Source organism: Trachurus japonicus, chromosome 7, assembly GCF_045865225.1.
Source record: "Trachurus japonicus isolate A0001 chromosome 7, Traja_1.0".
In the NCBI taxonomy this organism is placed as follows: Eukaryota; Metazoa; Chordata; class Actinopteri; order Carangiformes; family Carangidae; genus Trachurus; species Trachurus japonicus.
The window spans coordinates 22,946,961-22,966,632 of NC_140913.1; the positions used below are offsets into that span (position 1 = coordinate 22,946,961).

At 39.5% G+C, this 19,672-nt stretch overlaps 1 protein-coding gene across 1 annotated transcript in view; it reads left to right on the forward strand.

Annotated features, from left to right (window-relative positions):
- The first annotated feature begins 9,083 nt into the window (after nt 1-9,083).
- The window catches only part of LOC146984774 (deoxynucleoside triphosphate triphosphohydrolase SAMHD1-like), a 17,908-nt gene continuing 7,319 nt past the window's right edge, over nt 9,084-19,672 (forward strand). The window contains exons 1-15 of the mRNA XM_085783213.1: nt 9,084-9,186; nt 9,358-9,427; nt 9,672-9,705; nt 10,085-10,245; nt 10,529-10,644; nt 10,887-10,957; nt 11,333-11,488; nt 11,595-11,695; nt 11,858-11,966; nt 12,061-12,152; nt 12,311-12,426; nt 12,696-12,832; nt 13,293-13,364; nt 13,503-13,610; nt 13,719-13,856. Of these exons, the coding sequence (XP_085639339.1) occupies nt 9,084-9,186; nt 9,358-9,427; nt 9,672-9,705; nt 10,085-10,245; nt 10,529-10,644; nt 10,887-10,957; nt 11,333-11,488; nt 11,595-11,695; nt 11,858-11,966; nt 12,061-12,152; nt 12,311-12,426; nt 12,696-12,832; nt 13,293-13,364; nt 13,503-13,610; nt 13,719-13,856 (1,584 nt within the window). The remainder of the gene's footprint in view (nt 9,187-9,357; nt 9,428-9,671; nt 9,706-10,084; nt 10,246-10,528; nt 10,645-10,886; nt 10,958-11,332; nt 11,489-11,594; nt 11,696-11,857; nt 11,967-12,060; nt 12,153-12,310; nt 12,427-12,695; nt 12,833-13,292; nt 13,365-13,502; nt 13,611-13,718; nt 13,857-19,672) is intronic.

A 19,672-nucleotide genomic window follows, 5' to 3' on the forward strand; every position in this document is an offset into this window, starting at 1 on the left:
AACACATTTTACATGATACACCTTCATTATCTAACAAATGGGACAAACACAGAGTCACTGCTGTGTCCTGCTTGCTTAAGATGATAGAGCCCGAAGTGAGTTTCACAAAAGAAAAACTAAACTACTGAACTAAACTATTACTGTTATCAATTTTCATACACTTTCATAAAAGTCACATTAGAAAATCAAATTAAGTTGCACACGTCACATTTTGTTTCATTTCATTTCAATTCATGACACAAGTTTGGCTGATTTAATTTCATTAAATTTGCTTTGAAGTAGCTATAAACTATATTTCAGTAAACTTATAGTGTATCAAATCCTACTGTAAAATGAGATAGACACTGTGGCAGGGTCACTTGAACATTCGGAGAATCAGCTGCAGAGAGATTTTATCATGGATTTTTTTTCTATAGTATAGTTCACACAATAAATAATTCTGAATTTAATGTTGGAAAAAGTTGAGAAAGAGATCTGGAATTTGGAGAAGATGTGGGGAAATACACTGAATTCTGTTAAACATCCAAATAACCAGTACATTTACCTCAAATTTGTCCTGTGAACGTTATCACAATCCCGAGAGAAATCATGTGCTTTTTACTGCACATTATTTATTTTACAGTTATAGATAGCAAGTTACTTTTCGTTTTAGTTACGTTTTACACCAGGTACAATAATCTTATGAGCACTTAAATTTATCTTTTTATCTGAGTAATAGATCTGAATTGCACTGCTGGTGGAAAGGTACTGCTTCAGCAACTTGAATTCCCAGTGTGGAGTTTATCTTGAGGGAGGATGCAACAACTTCTAATCGACTTCTTCTCCCTCGTGTGCCATCTTATAAGGTAATTTTTATTTCAATTGAAATTTGAAATGTGATCTCTTTTGATCATTAAGCTGTGTGATCCTAGTATTTGTGTCCTTCACTGAGGAGCTGAAGAGACTGAAAGACTTGGCTTTAATAGTCAGAGGATAACTTTTAGTAACGGCAGCTTAAAGTGCCTAAGTTGTGTGTGGGCCTCTTGTCAATCACACTGACAGTAGCATACAGTTATAACGCCCTAAGCAGCATGGACCCAATGGCCGACAACAACTTTAAAGATGTTGAAGTATTCCAAATATCTGCAATAATTACTAATGCAAACCAGGGGGAAGGGGTTCACAGCTACAGTAAGTCTCGCTGGCCAAGAAGCTTTTCTTTCAGTTCCATCACGTGTGGATAAAAGAACCGTTGAGTGAACAAAAGCAGCCAGACTTTACTGGTTCTTAGGCTGCTTACTGGGGCTCAGGCAGTTAGGGAACAGTGGCATTACGATGGAAAAATGCTTCCTTGCCCACACGCTGTGGCTACGAATCCTTGAATTTAGTTTTAACGGTATGCAGGCTCCTTAGTTGGAGGATGTGCGCTCAAATACAACAACAGCACCGTATTTAATTCCACTAATGTAAAAAATATAGGAATTAACTTTGCTATAAGCCTTGATTGTGAAGAGTGAACCCTTTTACAATGTTACAAGAACTACATATCGTAACCACTCATAACAAACATACTAACTGGCTTAGCTCTAGCAAGGCAAGGCAAGGCAAGGCAAGGCATCTTTATTTATAAAGCGCATTTCATATCAAGGCAACTCAATGTGCTTTACATAAAGACAAAACATTAAAAGAAGAAGGATAAGACAGAATAAAAAGAAACAAAACACTAAAAACAGAGATAAAAGTAAGAGCAAATAAAAGTAAAAGAAAAGAAAATAGATACAGTTTTAAGTTCTCAGCTATAAGCACGTGAAAAGAGAAATGTTTTTAACCTGGATGTAAAAGTGCTGACAGTTGGGGCTGATCTCAGGTCTGCTGGTAGTTTGTTCCTAAATGCTGCTTCACCATGTCTGGTCTGAACTCTGGGCTCCACTATCTGACCTGAGTCAGTAGATCTCAGAGCTCTACTGGGTTTATACTCTACTGACATGTCATTCATGTACTCTGGACCTAAACCATTCAGTGATTTGTAAACCAGTAGCAGAACTTTAAAATCTATTTATGCAAAAAAGCAAATGAATTAGCACTAATATGTAATATGTAAGTGAGATTAGGTATTTTAATGCTCACTATTATTAATCACATCAGGATTAATAATATCACAGTTCACATGTCACATCATTGAGGATAAAAAAAACAACAACAACCTCCCTGCCAGGTCAGATAACAACTGCTGCCTCTGAGATTATCTGACCTACCAGGAAGTATGAGGCAACAAAATGATGTACATCTGCACAGAAAGCATCTTAACGCCTCCATCTGTGACCTCTAAACAGCAAACATATTTTCCCACTAATCAAAGTAAAATACAGTAGAGTTCCTTATGTAGCTTATGGTCATTTGATATCCTGTCTTTATCCTGTATCCTCATTAATTCCCTACCACACCCAATGTATTACACCTGTGTTTTATTACTCTTGCCTCCTTTGTGTATACAGTAAACCTCCTTTGTGTATACAGTAAACCTCTGCCTTCATCACTCTACCTTTGATCCCATCGTGTTTCCCAGAGCTTCTGGTTTTTGTTCTTGAGCTTTACATGGATTCACCTTCCCAGTTCTGCTTTGCCTGATTTGTAAGTTTGATTTTCTTTATAATTACATTTATATCAACTTTTTACCACTAAACTTAATTTTTTATCTGTCTGCATTCCGGGTCCTGATTTGGGATGTCTTGTATTAGCTTAGTCTTATTATCATAATAGAAAGCATCTCACTGATATAATTTGCCAACATCATTTGATGTACATGTGACACACACACAACTGATCTTAACAATGCGAGTATCTCATATCAGGAGACAGACTTATCTGTTATCTGAAGACTAGACAAAATGTATCGCTACATTTTACATTGTAAGTTCCTGCTGACGTCAGCAAGAAAGCCTTCAGCTACAGTACCAACGAAAATATTAGAGATGTTCAACTTTTTGATTGGTGGCAAAAAAACACGTCTAGATACAAATCCTACAGATGGCAGACGACTTTATCTATCATCATAGATAGAGAGCATCTTTGACATGATTGTACAGTTCCTCTGTGTCCCTCTGTTGGGTTTAATCTCTGACGGTGAAATTTTGGGGGTTTAGCTCAAAAGTTACAACATAAGACAGTACTTGGTGGAGTAGATGGTTAGCCTCATTTGTTATACAGAGTGCATCACTTGTAGGGAAATTAAACTGAATCCCAAAGATTTGAGCAACAGTGTCATCTTGTGGTCATTTCATGTCATTGGCCCAAAGTACCAACTTACAGTATAGTAGGTATAGTGGGTACAAATTCTTATTACATAGTCTGTAAATATTAACTCTATCTCTTCTGTGATGAGTCATAACAAGCACAATGTGGGCATGTTTCTTTGCTCGTACCTGTCACTGTGAAACACTGACTGCATTGATGAAAGGAGTCGAGTTTGAGATGAATATCAAATCAACTGGTCACACCTCGTATCCACACTGCAGTGAGACAGAGATTGCAAGAAGTGTTCAAATCTTTTATTGCAGTAAAAAAAGACAGTGTGAAAATACTAATAAGTCATGACAAAGCCTAAAGCTATTGATTGTGTGGTAATTGGCTGATGGAAACCTGGTTCTCTCCATTAATCAACTGAAATAAATGAATAAGACATAGCTGTATTTTTTAAAAACATCATACAATACAGAAGAACTGGTCAGAACAGCAAACAAGAGTGAACGATGCCATGGTCAGTGAGTGAGAGTCCATAACAAAGATACATATGTGAGGCCCAGAAAAAACAAAAAAATGTAGAAATAAACCTTCTGATTGATTATATTTCAGTTATCCAAATCCACTGTCATGTGTGCTTTGTCATGAGGTCAACAGAGGTTAACAAGATTAGGTCAAAACCTAGGTAGGTATAGGTTCAATAAAAGAAATGGCATCATCTATTTACACTCTGGTTTCAGCCCCTTTATCTGTTTGCTTTACTCCTGCTCCCTGACCTCAAATACATTTTAATACTGCAACATTCCCAATAAATCAGTTCACAATGTAAATGTAAATATTTTTCAAAGTATGAAATAGTGATCTATTAGACCTACATGTTAACTTTGAAGCCATTTGAAGGGTTAGGGTGATCACTCTGAGAGAAACATAAAAGCTGCTCATGCATGAAGTCTTTACAAGTAAAGAATGAATGTTGCTGCCAAGTGCTTCACAGAAGAAGACACAGTAAAATGAACAGGAACATATCAAACAGGATGTACCACATAAAATAATCATGGAAGGCATGCAGAAGGTGTTGCAAAAGAAAAATAATGCTAATTAAACAAAAGAAAAACAAGGAAGCACTCAGTGATGACTGGCAACACTGCTGCTAATGTTACCTAAGATGTAAGGGTGGGAGGGGCTTAAAAAGGTTCAACAGAGCAAACATATGTACACATGTTAGAAATCAAAAGATGAGAACAAGTTTATTAAAACTGGTGCAACAGGTCCATTATCAAACAAAAGACACGTAGACAGCTGGATAAAAAGCACGAAGAGGACTGCAGTGTGAAATATAGAAACCAACTCATCACATGAACTAGGATTTAAAGCAGAAGTAAGTGGTCCGGTGGTTTTGGCTAATGCTGCGTTCCAGGCAGGCTTTTGAAATCGTAAATTACAGCTTCAAGTCACAACTTACGACTTTGTAGCGTTTCAGGCAACCCACTCGTGTTTCTCCGACCTGTTTTACCTGTGAAAGTCACTATAACGGCCACTCGTAACTTCCGACCGGTGAACTCGTACCAGATCGAACTGGTACCACTTCACGGTCGGAAAGATACGAGTTTCCTTGAACGCACCACAACAGTCCTCGTCCCTACGTCGCCACATTGACGGCGTCCCTTGGCTGCACACACAGCCCTGCATGCCGTTCTCTCTCCTCATTGGATAAAAACTGTAGGATACGATAAATGTTTTCTCCTGGGCTCAGAGCAGAGCAGAGTGACTGACAGACCCGTGTTTCAGACCAAACACTCTATGTAAGTGATTGCTGTCGGAAGATATAACTATTTAAGACTTATATTAACACAAATATATCACTTACTTCTGCTTTAAAAAAAACCTGATCTCATTTGGTTTATCCAAATGATCCCATGGTAGTGTTTTGAATGAGTCTCTGTGTTGCCTTTATTTAATAATTGTGTCACTGAGCCTTATGCCTCACTGAATTATTTGTTTAAGCAAATAACTGGATAGAAGCCCACGCATCACATGGGAAAACCGGGATTCAACCCCAATCTCTTTTGGTTCACCAAAATGATGTCATGGTTATGTTTTGAGTTTCTGTGTTGTTTTTCATTTATGACCTTGTCACTGAGCCTCATGCAATGCATTATTTGTTTACAGAGGGGTAGGAGGCACCTAAATTGCCTAAATAAAAACAGAAATTCACAATGAACAGCAATGATATTTACAATAAAGACAGAAATTTATCAGTATGACTGAAATATTGTGTACTTGTGAATGTAAGTGAATTTAAAGGTCTAAGGTGTGTGTGGACTACTGAGTGCAGTGTTGTGACAGCAGCTTGAAGGAAATATTTGTAATATTTCTCCTTCACACTTGTGGGTGCAGCAACCTGTGACTAAAGAAGCTGCTCAGTGCTGCCACACCACCACCACCACCACCACCGAGTCTAGGGGTCTTCTCTCTTAACAGAGCTGGCCTTCTGGATCAATCTGTTCAGTCTCTTCCAGTCAGCAATACAGAGATGCAACTTACATAATAATGAATAAACAATAAGAAACGAGCTTGGGAGGCTCCTGTTCTTACTTTGCAGCCTAAGAACTGAGTTAGAAGATACAAAAACAGGTAGGCTCTAAGAGGATAGACGAGCGCAGGGGCGGGCTGGGGTTGAAATTCAGCCCGGGAGCTTGGTTTGGAGAGGCCTTTTATCCGATCGCACGAAGGGCACAAGTAGAACCGTAATTTAATTTAAACACAAATACTTTATTTTCAACCAACAAAACTACTGTGTGTGTGTGTGTGAAAAAATACCTGTTAAATATACTGTACAAACTGCTGCTCCTCCTTTCTCTCTCTCTCTCCCTCCTCTTCTTCCTCCTCTCCTCTCTCCTCCTCTCTCCTCCTCTTCTCTTCCTCCTCTCTCTGTGTAATCCTCCTTTTTCTACTCCCTCCTCCTCTTCTCTTCTCCTCTCTCCTCTCCCTGTTTAATCCTCCTCTTCTTCTTTCTCCTCTCCTTTCTCTCCTCCTCTCTCTCCTCTTCTTTCTCCTCTCCCTGTTTAATCCTCCTTTTTTCTCCTCCTCTCCCCTCTCTCCTCTCTTCTTTCTCCTCCTCTTCATCTTCTTTCTCCTCTCCCTGTTTAATCCTCCTCTTTCTCCTCCCCATCCTCTTCTTTCTCCTCCTCCTCCTCTTCGTCCTCTTCCTCCTTCTCCTCCTCCTCCTTCTCCTGTCCCTCCTCATCTGTCCCTCTCTCCTCCTCACTCTCATGACTGGCATTATCTGTGTCTAACATTAACAGCAACAATGATAACATTTATAGTACTTTTGCAAATAATTCAGTGTTAGAACACAAACAAAATCTAAAATTCAATTTAAGAAAAGTGCCGCGCGCGCACACACACACACACACACACACACTAATGCAGAAACATAACAGGAAATATAGCCGTATTATATTATATATATATTTCTAATTTTAAATTATATCTTTAAAACAGAATGTTATTTATTTATTTATTATTGCAATGAATTGTAGTGTTTTATGGTCAGTTGGTAGCCTATGGATTTTATTTTTAATTGACAAAGCAAATTAATGATTTATTTATTGTGTAACTTTACTGATAGCTCTGTCTGTGTCCTGAAACACAAACACTATAATGTCTGGGTCTGGGATGATGGCGCGGTGTAGACGGTGCTTGTTAACCTGCTGTGGCCGTGCTGCTCGGAGCCGTGTCGTCATCACCGGCCTGGCCGACCTTGGTCCCACCACGACGGAACATATCAGTTCATTTTGCGCATTTTGCTGCGTCTTCTATCAACTTTCTTTTCTTTTTCATCCTCACTTTCTCTGCTCCACCCATCTCTTTCTCTGGCTTCTTTCTTTTCATCATCGCGATCCTGCCCCTCTTCCTTCCTTCCTTCCTTCTTTGTTTTTTTAACAGGAAAACAGCCGTTCTTCTGACTGAGCGGCTGAGCCAATCACATGTCAATAGGAACAAGGATCAGCCATCAGCTCAAATTGAGAGGGGGGGCCGCTCGTATCCCCCCTTAAAATGCAAGATATTAGAGTGACCCAGTCTGGTTCCAATCTGCCACCTACAAGGGCTGTAAGGGCACTTAGGGCAGGCTGCCTGTTTAATCGCGGGCCGCGGCCCCGTTTTACATTAAAAAAAAAATAATAATAATATCTGACCACCGGCCGGTTCGGCCCAGAACAGACCGGCCGTTCGGGAATCCTCCCGAACCTCCCTGTGGCCACCCCGCCCCTGGACAAGCGGTTGCAGAAACCGGGACCTTTTTAAGGCAGGACCCCACCCAAATCTAATATTATAACCCAGGTTGTTGTAGAGGGATACCTGTTACCTGTGAAACTAGTGATGCTATGGTAACAGGGCTAAACATTATGTATGTGTTGTTATGTGTGCTTTCTGATTGGTTTACCAAAATAAAACTGCATTGAAATAGACACACCCAAACATGGTATGACTATTCATCTGATGTCAAACAAGGACACAGACAAACAGTTACAATGCTGCTGATGTTACCTGTGATGTGAGTGTGGGAGGAGCTTCATTGATTTTAAAGAGCAAACAAATAAATATCAAAGATTAAGAGGAGAGACCAACGCTGGATAAAACAGTGAGTACAGACAATGATATAACATCAGGTAGCATTACTGATAGAAGTACAATTTAACATAAAAGTAGTGAAATAGGTAAAGTTGTTAAGTCATTTTCAGGCCAAGAAATATTTAGGGTGGTGGAGTGTGTATGTGTGTGTGTGTGCGTGTGCGTGTGTGTGCGTGTGTGTTCAAAATGCTTATGATTATTTGCATAATTGTCAGAGGCCTCAATTGTTATCACCTGGCCCTTGTGACTAAAATAGCAAAAAATTTGAACATATGACCAAGCACACGAACGTATCTTTGATGCCCAGATATCTCACAAGACAAATTCTATGTCAGCTCACTGCTGCTATGGGCCCATAGTAACAGTGTTTAAACAGTAGGCTTGTTTTTCCCAAAGGTTTTCCTCCAGGGTAGCACTCTGGAACAAGGGTGACAAAGGTGTTTAAACACTGATGTTATAGGCTGCACCACTAAAACGAACACTGGATTATAATCTCTGTGAACTAGGGAAAAATGAAACGTATAACATGTGAGACAGACAATGATCGTGGCTCAGACTGGATCAAGAAAGATTAAGAAAATCAAATTGACTGTATGTCGCATTTATTTATTTTTTTATTTAAAGGTTTATTTGAAATGGGACCTCACATATTCATGAACATACAAGAAAACACAACATTTAATTGCAGTAAATATGTCGGATTTAGCTGGGAGCTAATTTCCATCCGTAGTCCCATGACACATAATTAAATAAATTTACAATCAGACATTTAAAAACGATAAACATTTGGAGGGATGAGCAAAACGTTTAATTGCCCCAGCAATTGACAATAAAGTTGACTTTGACCATTATGTACCATTTACCCACAGGACCTGGTTACCGTTTAAATATATTACATTTCTTTTTGGCTACCCTATCTGACGAATATACACAGACTGTAAATCATATCTGCCAGTACACTAACTTTTTATCCCAGCTGGATGACCGGTGTCATTTCACTGCACTTTTGTAGGTTGATTTTTCTGAAATCAATCAGCCATTTACAATGGACCAGATTATTAGAGGAGTGACCAGCCTATTACATGTGGCTGAGGCAATAAATCTAGTCTGTCCTCATAAACTGTGTTAAGCAAACATCATATGACATTATTGTTGGTGTAACTACAGTATCCTGCATTATGAGCCTGGGAAAACGTCCTACAGAAGAAACATCCTCTGACAGCAACAAAATGGCAAAGACAACACTGACTCTGGAGCTGCCACCAGACTGTGAGGGATGGGACGAGGAGGAATTGTGTCAGTTCCTGAAAAGATGCAAAAAAACAGTTAAAGGTTGGTTTTCTCGTTACTGTTACACCTCTTGGCCTTAAGAATTTAGCCAGTTGACAGCTGCTTTAACACAGGACATTCCTTCTGCTTATGTGATGTGGAGAATGAAATATGAATGAATATCAAGATTATGGGACCACTGTTAACTCTTTCCTTCTTTACTCCTTTATACAGAGAAAAAGATCACTGTTGCCAGGCTGAAAGATCCAACAGATCCTCTTGTGCAAGAAGGACTGCGTATGAGGTGAGTGTCTCCCCTTGTCGATCCAGACTGTGAAAATTGTAACATTGTAACTACGATGAATAGAAAGAAAATTTGTTAAAAAAACAAAACAACAACAACTTTGAAGTGGAAGTACTAAGTGGAAGTGCAACAATGTGCTTATATACAGTATCTGACTGATTAAACCAACATCACTTCTCCCCTTGTTCCTCTCTGTTTTTTTTTTTTGTCATTTTGTGACATGGTGACTGAAAATCCTGTGCAGTATCTTCAAGCAACAGATCAAAGTTGAAGGCAAGGTAACATAAAACGCACCTGATCAGACATCATTCACATTCAGAGCTGGTGAAACTTTACAAAAACATACAGACAGGAAGGACGCTCTAAGCTACACAGAGGACAACAGAATTATATTCAGGGGTGACAAAAAGAGACAATCCAAAGTGGGCCACATTTCTTCAATGTTTGCAGTTTTCAGTAAATATAAAATACACTGTGATACGGCAACAGGTGTGCCCATGACAGGTACAGGTGTGCCCATGACAGGTACATACTTTTTGTACCAAAGTCTACAGTAGTTCACTGAACTCTCCGGATGACACAATGCAGCTGTTTAAGTAGTTCACTTTTGGACATATGACTGTATCTTCAATTTTTTTATTCTATTGTTTCTCCAAGGTGTTTAATGATCCCATCCACGGCCATGTGGAGTTACATCCACTTCTGGTCAAAATCATAAACACACCTCAGTTTGACAGACTGCGACACATCAGACAGCTTGGAGCGGCCTACTATGTGTTCCCTGGAGCCAGCCACAACCGCTTTGAACACTCAATTGGGTATGTCTGTGTGTTTTCAAACAGTTTGAAGTTGATGAGGAGCAATGATTATGTTTCGCATAATACTGATCTTCCACAGATCTTCAGTCATACTCTCATATTAACATACATTTGCCCATTTCCTCTATGTTCTTTATGCATTGCTGTATCATAGAGGGCATGAAATACTCTTTTATGTTAAATCCACTCTCAAGACCGTTTTTCTTTCTTTCTTTCTTTCTTTCTTTCTTTCTTTCTTTCTTTCTTTCTTTCTTTCTTGTGTGTGATGTTTATGGTCTAACAGGGTGGCGCACTTGGCAGGACAATTTGCACAAGGTTTGAAAACAAAGCAGCCTAAACTCTGCATCACTGACCGAGATGTCCTTTGTGTGGCAATTGCAGGTCTTTGCCATGACCTGGGTGAGTGACACACATTTTAAAATGAATAATAACTTTAACTTAACTTAACTTTAACTTATAACTTTTCTTAAATCACTACATATCAAAAGCAAATGAGAACAAGAAGATCAAATTTAATTATCAAAAAAGTAAAGTTAGAAGTAAACACCTTCCTCTTCCAGTGGACTATTTCAAATAAAACATGTCAGACAAGATAAACTCACTAATGTCTCAATTCACATGATTATTTTATTGCATAATAGGACACGGCCCGTTTTCACATCTGTTTGATGGAATGTTCATCAACAAAGCACTTCCAGATAAAAAGTGGAAGGTAAGAAACAGTTTCACTATTTCTGTTGTCTGTAAAATATAACCTTAAAAATGAAGGACAAGTAAAAAACTAAAAACTAAAAAAAAAATCACAGAGGAGCTACGCTCAGGAACCTAATCAGTGAGATATAGACGTTAAATAATTAGCATGACATGTTTAGACATGAACATGTCAGTGTTAGTTGTGAAGTTGGAAGAGAAACAATGTTACTAATATAATGATGACTTTACAATTACAAGATTCATGTTCTGTTTATTTTGTCATGTTTGAGAAAGTTAAACTCTTTCTACTGAAACCACTGCATTTTCTATTTTGAAATGTGACCATTCACATTCTTGTACTACTATATTAATAAAATGACTTTGCATGTTGCAGCATGAGGAGAATTCTCTAAAGATGTTTGACCACATGGTTGAGAAAAATAACTTGAAGGAAGTGATGAAGCAGTACGGCTTGAAGCCAGAACAGGACATAAAAGTCATCAAGGAGATGATGACTGGAGAACCTCAGGAGCCTGCTACAGGAGAGCAGGTAGCCTACCTGTCAGTCTTACTGGTGTGAATGTTGTGAAGTCAGTATATCATCATTGCTACAGGAGCCAGTGTTTCATTTCACTGTTGCTCTGTCGTCTCCACAGTGGCCGCAAAAACGTCGAGGCCAGGACATGTCATTCCTCTATGAAATTGTGGCCAACAAAAAAAATGGCATTGATGTGGACAAGTTTGACTACTTTGCCAGGTGAACTAGGCCTACTGTAGAAATATTCACTTTTTAATGTACAATGATGATCTATCATTTCCCCTGAACAATAACAACACACTCTTGACAATTTTTTCATTATGCAGCAGAGTGATTTGGATAAATGTTTTTCTCTCCTCTCTCACATCCTCACTCTCTCAGGGACTGCCACCACCTGGGCATCCAGAACCACTTTGACCATCACCGCTTCTTCCAGTGTGCCAGAGTGTGTGAGGTGGACGGGAAGAGGCGCATCTGTGTGAGAGACAAGGTGGTAACAAAGTTACTGCTGCATTTGCATTTGTTAGGGTTGGGTTAGATATTAAGATGAGTTGTGACTAACCTATAGGCAATACTCTGAACAGGAGGTGCACAATCTGTATGAGATGTTCTATGCAAGGTGCAGTTTCCACAGAAAAGCCTATCAGCACAAGGTGAACAAGCTCATCGAGACCATGTAAGTACCTACACTTGCACCCTGTGTTGTTACTGACATCATCACCATGGTCTTTTTTCTGATTAAAGTTATTTCCACTTCATCATGGTTTACTTTTTTGTATGGTCTACAGAACAATTATTCTCAAAAGTCACAATATGTTGGGTGTGTTTATCCAGGATCACAGATGCCTTCTTAAAAGCAGATAAACACATCAGGATTGAGGGCTCAGGGGGGGGGATCTTCCATCTCTCCACAGCCATAGACGACATGGAGGCCTACACCAAGCTGACAGGTCAGCAGACATAACTGTGCACTGACAACTCGCCTGCCTGAACAATATTATGATACAAAGAGTGGACAGGAGACACAAAGTACCACCAGCACAGAGAGACAGTTAGCTAGATCTGTTGCTTAAGTCTGTGTTTAATAAGTAACTTTCTATAAAATGTAATTTAATGTGGTTTAAACCATTTTATGTCACAATGTAACTCTTTTACTGTTGAAATACTGAACTGTTCAACTAACCTGTCCTCCACCCTTTGTCACTGATGTCTTCTGTAGATCGAGTGTTTGAAGAAATACTCTACTCTTCCTCTGATGACCTAAAAGAGGCCAAAAAGATTCTCAACAGGATCATCAGCCGAGACCTCTACAAGTGTGTGGGCAAAATTGTGACCATGAATAAGGACATGACTAAGGTGTGCAATAACGTTTCTGTGTCCGTGTTGCATTAAATGTCTATTTTACATGGTGACATGTGACTGTGGAGTGTGAATGAAAACACCGTATTTTCAAATCATATTTTTGAAAATAAATTTAAACACACCCAAATGTTATGCTCAGTCTGTCGTTGAAGTTTTTATTGTACTGTATAATACTTCACCTATCACAGCAGTCGTGCATGCTTGTGTATGTGTGTGTGTGTGTCTGTCATGATTGTTTTGTTGAGTTTTACCACCCTAATGGCTTAAAACTGCTTTGTGAGGTCACATTAACCTTGACCTTTAATCACCCAAATCTAATTAGTTCATTCTTGAGTCCAGAAGAATCCCCCTTAAAACTAATTAACATGGACAAATTCAGGTAAACATGTTTGTTTTCAAATAGTTTCTCCAATCTTGTTCCTCTTACTTCTTGCCCTCTGTCCTCCTCTCTCAGAGTGTGAAGCAGCAATGGATCGAGAGTAGTGATCAAATGAGCGAGCTAACAGCAGGGGACTTTGAACTTGTGGTAAGGTTTTAGCTTTAACCAGCTAATTTTTTATGAAATCTTGTTCTCGTTTTGTTCAACATTTTTAATTTGGAAAATGTTTCTAAATCTCTGTTGTGACATCTATAAAATAAAAGCCATCTCTCACTCATCTTTTAGGTCACTGCTCTCGATTATGGGAGTGGTGAAAATGACCCCATCAGTAGTGAAGGGCACTTCTACAGCAAGGCTGAACCTGACAAAGCAAAACTAATCCCCAGAGACCAGGTCAGAACTAAAGCAGAGACAATAAAAAAAAAACGAAACCTTAGCATGAGCTGTTGTGTATATTGCTCCTTTATGAAGCCTCTGCTAAGCTGCTGTTATTCTTTGCAGGTATCCAGGCTTCTCCCAGAGCACTTCTCAGAGGGGTCTGTCAGGGTTTACTTGAAGAAAAATGACGTAGAGAGTCTGGAGGCCGCAAAGGAGCACTTTCGCCAGTGGTGCGCAAATAACAACTTTGAAATACTTCAGGTAATATCTAGAGCTGTCTGTTAAAAATAGGTTATTACGCACAGGTTAGGTTACAAGCATTAGGATAGGAATATAAGCAGGGAACATGCTATTACATGCTGTGTGTTACTGTACATCTCATCTGTATTTGGTTGTTACTCATTTAATTTTTGTAAGAAAAGCTATAACTACATCTTCATGTCAAATTTCTACCATATAAGACAAATGAAACTGCCCTCAGCCCCAATGCAGTCTAGTGACCTGCTTCTGTTATCATGTACACAGTTGCCCATAAAGTTGGAATTATTTTGTTTTCAGACACATTCCTCTTTTTATTCCTATTATAAAGGTTAATTGTGATTTTCAATTTTCACAGTGATATATCTGGAAAGGATTTTTGATCAATAGAGTTTTGAGACACTTAGACTACACTCGATCAAGAACAAATTACATTGTTACAATCCTTTCATGAGAACAGGTAAAAGAAAAAAAAATGTTATTCCAGCTTTATGGGCAACCATGTATTTCACCTCTCACCAGGTAAACTCTGCACTACTCTTATTAATGTCCTTGTCTGTGTTGTTTTTCTTTGCATGCAGGACGGAAACCAGGAAATCAAGGCTCGGCCAAGGAATTAAGATGAAGATATGGAAACAAACAAACACTCTGAAACTCGATAAAAAACAGTTACGGGTGTAAATGAGGATGACTTATTACACACTGAACCCTGTTTAACATTATACACATATTTACAACATTATTTACATGCTTTGATCTTCATCATTAGCTTTTAGACTATACGTTCTACATCTTTAGCTGGATGTGTCACATCTAAAGTAAATCACTCTTTGTTCCAAAAACCTGCCCACCCTTCAAATCTGTTGTGAAACATCAGTCATGGTCATTTTAACCAAGGCAAGGCATTTCTTATTAACACTGGTGCAACAAGTCCGTTGACATGTACAGTAGCCAGCTGGATAAAAAAGCATGAAGAGGACTGCAGTGTGAAGTACAGAAACCAACTCATCACATGAACTAGGATTAAAAATCTCATTTGGTTTCTTCAAATGAGCCCATGTAGTGTTTTGAATGAGTCTCCTGTGTCGCCGGGCTCTCATTGAAAATGAATTGACTTCCGGCGTTTTGACGCTTTGGAAGCTTTTGGTGTGAACGTACAGTTAGAGACAAGGTGGTAACAGAGTTACTGCTGCATTTCTTTTTCTTTGCTTTCTTAAACTGCTGGAATTCTCTTCCACATGAACTATGGTCTGCTACAACAGTGTCCTCTTTTAAAAGCAAACTAAAAACATATCTTTTTTCGCAAGCTTTCAGAATCCATGTACCCTTCGTTCTTTCGTTTTTCAGTTTGAAATGAAAAAACGAAAGAAGAAAGGGTACACAGATTCATGACAAAGCCTGTAAAATAAAACTTCACATATTGAGGAAGGCATTGATTGGGTGATAATGGACAAATGGAAATCTGGTCTAATTGTCAACAAATAAATGACTAACTGTACAGAACTGGTCAGAACAGCAAACAAGAATGAATGATGCCAGCCACTTACTGTAAGCCAAATCTTAACCAAAATCAGGATCATGTTATTTTACCTCTATTGTGAGAGACAGTCCATATAGTTCATTAAAAAAATTGTCCATTACAAAGCACACATGTCCATTGTCGTGTGTGCTTTGATAGAGATAGAGAAAACTCTATTCATCCCTGAAGGGCAATTCAGTTTCTACAGTAGACTACACCATCAGAGCTATTAAAACGTCATTTATCCCCGAAGGGCAATTCAGTTTCTACAGTAGGCTACACCATCATAGAGCCATTCATACAACATAAATTCATAAAAACATACATGGAGATGTCATAATGTCATAAATACAGAAATAAATAAAACAGAACACACTACACTATAGGCTTAATATTATACACTATTATAAGAGCATATTAAGCATGTTAACTTTGAAGCCATTTGAGGGGATGAGAGTGATCACTCTGAGAGCAACTTAAAAGGTGTTCATGCACGGATTCAGCATACAAAGGTGTATCTACAGTGGCATGGCCCGACCTCTTGCCTTCGGAGCAATACTAATGACTCTAAAGGGGCTGCACGGTATGAATAATAATAATGATGATCATAACAACAAACTTGTAGCCTACAGTACCAAGACATGTAGACATGTACCAAGTGATTCGCATGAGAAAATACAGTAAAATGAACAGGAACATATTATCTACAGTAACAGGATGTATACCAAGGACTGTTGTGGGATAAAAAACATGTAGACAATTGCAGTGTGAAATATAGAAACTTACTCATCACATGGGAGAACTGGTTTATCCAAATGATGTTGTGGTTGTGTTTTGAATGAGTGTTACTTTGCTTTCGTGACCAGGCCTCATACTGTACCTTAATGAAATATTTGTTTAAGCAAATGAACAGCATAGAGCAGAGGAGGCACCAAAAGCTAATATGTAAACTAGACAGTTCCACGGGACTGGAGGACTGCTCCGCAATTAAGGGCCGGGTGTTGTCTCCATTGTGAATTTAAATGTCTAAGGTGTGTGTGGACTTCCAAGTGCAGTGTTTGACAGCAGCTTGAAGGAAATGTTTGTAATATCTCTCCTTCACACAATGTGGGTGCAGCAACCTGAGAGCTGCTCAGTGCTGCCACAGTGTTACCCACTGTCGCGACCACGCGCCACCCTGGCAAGTTAACTTCACAATTAAGGCTCTAACAAGTCTAGGCTTCAGGGCGGACACAGGCGCACATATTTCTATTACCAAAACCCTGGAGCCTGGTGGGAATTCGCTGCCATATCGCCCAATGGTTTTGACTTACCGGTTGCTTCACGGTCATCACCTGTAGCTTGGCCGGCGAATCCCTCTTAGCTGACCGGCGTCCTGCGTGCGTCGACTTCCGACCGTCATCACGCGGTCGTGGCTTTCTCAGTTCATTTGTGTTTAGACGAGACAATAACTAAAACGATAATTCAATCTTGAGGTGATACGTCCTTTCTCATCGTCAATTTCTCTTGACTACTCAGCGGGGCTGCAGCCGCGTCTCGACACGGCTCTCACTCTGGCGTCTTCCCAGCATCCCCTTGCTCCTTCCGCTCACGTCAGACTTAAGCGGACAGGTAGCCAGGCAATCAATCAAAACATTACACAATATGGCAGCCCCCCCTCTCAACTACGAAAGTGACTGTAACACCCACCACCACCACCACCACCACCACAGGGGACATCTTTTAACAGAGCTGGCCTTCTTGTCACAATACACAATAATAAATAAACAATGATGAATAAGCTTAGAGGTCTCCTGTTCTTACTTTGCATGCATAAGAACTGAGTTAGGACAGTGATCCATGTAAGACAGAGCTAGGAGGAGGAAGCTGGGAGAGTTTAAATCAGGTAGGCTACAAGGTTTCAGAAACCAGTAACTCCCCACCCCAATCTAATATTATACAACCAGGTTGTATCCCCCAAGGAAAAGTGAACAGAGCTAAACATTATGTATGATTTTTTTTTTCTTACTGTAAAACACGTCTGCTTTCTGTTTGGTTTTCTAAATGAAAAGTGTGGTTATGGATAAAACCAATGATGATTAAAGGATAATTAAGTTAAAGTCAAACAAGGACATCTAGATGATGTTATTTTCTAAAAACACTTTGCTTAAATTTGTTTGCTTTCCCCTACTGCTAACTTAAAATGGCAGACTAGCCAGCTGTCAACACTCCTCTCATTGTCTCCTGCTCCACCCAATTTGCATCAGGGAAGCAAATTTTGTCCTCAAGGGTGACAACCAAGTTGACAGTCCCAAACACAAATCCATTTGTTCTCTCTCTCAGTTTCAAAGGAGGCACCAAAATTACCTCAGGCAAAAATATGAAAATTAATAAGTGCAAAATACAGTATAAAAAGACATACTTTTTTATAAATAAACAATGAACAGCAATAATGTTTACACAGATATAAGACAAAATTCAGTAGTATGACTGAAATATTGTACAGTTATAGGTCCACTTTGCCGCCTAAGAACTGAGTTAGGGCCGAGATATACAGTACTTGCTGTAAACAACGCGAGCGCATCATGGCTGCCACGTGTTACCTGCACCCGTTTGATGCGTCGGCCGCGACCGAACACACATCTCGACGTGAGGTGACGCGACACAGGTAACACGTGGCAGCCATGATGCGCTCGCGTTGTTTACAGCAAGTATATCACGGCCTTTAGGACAATGATTCATGTAAGACAGAGCTAAGAGGAGGTAGCTGGGAGAGTTTAAATCAGGTAGGCTCCAAGAGGATAGACAAGGCTGCAGAAAAAAGTAAGTTGTTTTTTTAGGTAGAACCCCAAGTCCCACACCAAACTAATGTAATACAACCAGGTTGTTTCCTCTGGAGAAAATTGTGAAACTAGTGATGCTATGGTAAATGTGCTAAACATTAGTACTATGTATGTTTTTTGCTTTCTGTTTGGTTTTATAAAATAAAAGTGCACTTGTGGATAAAACCAATGATGATGATTAAAGGATTATTAATTAAAGTCAAACAAGGACACAGATGGTGCTGTTTACTTGAAACACTTTGCTTAGTTTTCTTTCACATACTCCTCGCATCTCATTAAAATTGGTTTGATCCAAACAAAGTCAACATCTCATGACTAAAATACTGATGATGGGACCTGTGATGTCAGTGTGGGTTGAACTTTATTGATTTAAAAGAGCAGACAAACATGTAACAGAGAAAGAGTAAACAGAACCATTACTGGGTGTGGGTGTGGGGTGTTTGGGAAGTTGTTACGTAAGTAACCTTCTGATCATGCAGGTGGCTTGATGCAGCCAGATGAACAGGTGTTAACCAGTCTTATTGAAGATGAGCGACTGGTGTGAAATTACAGTGGATTCCCTGAGCAGCATTTTAAACTATAAAATCAAGCGTAGCATTAGTTCTGGTAGGCCACGACGTCAAGCTCTAAATCAGCACCAACAGCGTAGCTGTCAACACCGAGCAGATCAGCTGATGGCTCAGCTGACTCCCTCACACATGCACTGACGCACACAGACACACCCCGGACTACCTCATTATATATTGCAATATCCAACTACCTCAATGTACTGTGCAATATACACAATTCACTGTGCTATATACTGTGCATATAATTTATTTTTATCTATTTATTTTTATATTATTGAAAGTGTTTTTTTATTGTATTTTTATGGTATTGCTTGTTTGCACTGAAGGGGGGGCTCTAATTTCGTTATACAGAGAGTTTAATGACAAAAAAAGGCATTCTGAAATGCACGACCGGGAGGAGGCTCAGCAAAACAGCGGACGTGACCAGTCTTGCAGATTCGCTAAATGATGCAATTACAAATCGATGAAAGTCGTATTTTAATCAACTGCGCTGATCAGAGCGGTGTCCCTAGCAACGGTCTGTTATACTTGACGACGGTCATTATACAGAAATAACGGACCGTAGAACGCAGCGATGGACCAATCAGAGAGCAGCATTCAATAGAGCTGTGTAATAATGTTGCTGTAACATGTGATCTGTCGGATTTTGGGCCGAGCCCGTCTCTCGCAGCGGCGGGGGCACGTCGGGACATGTGACCAAGGGGAGCCAGGTCATTTCATAAAGGCTACATAAATTATTATTATTATTTGTTAAATGTTATTCTTGAAGGGCTACTGACAGGCCTTCACACATGCAAAAAAAAAAAAAAGCACAGACAAAAGGGCACTTTGGGCATCATGCCCCCCACCCCCCTCTGCACGTGCCTAGCTCTTCCTGCCTCAGGCAAAGCAGGGGGTCCCAGAACCCTA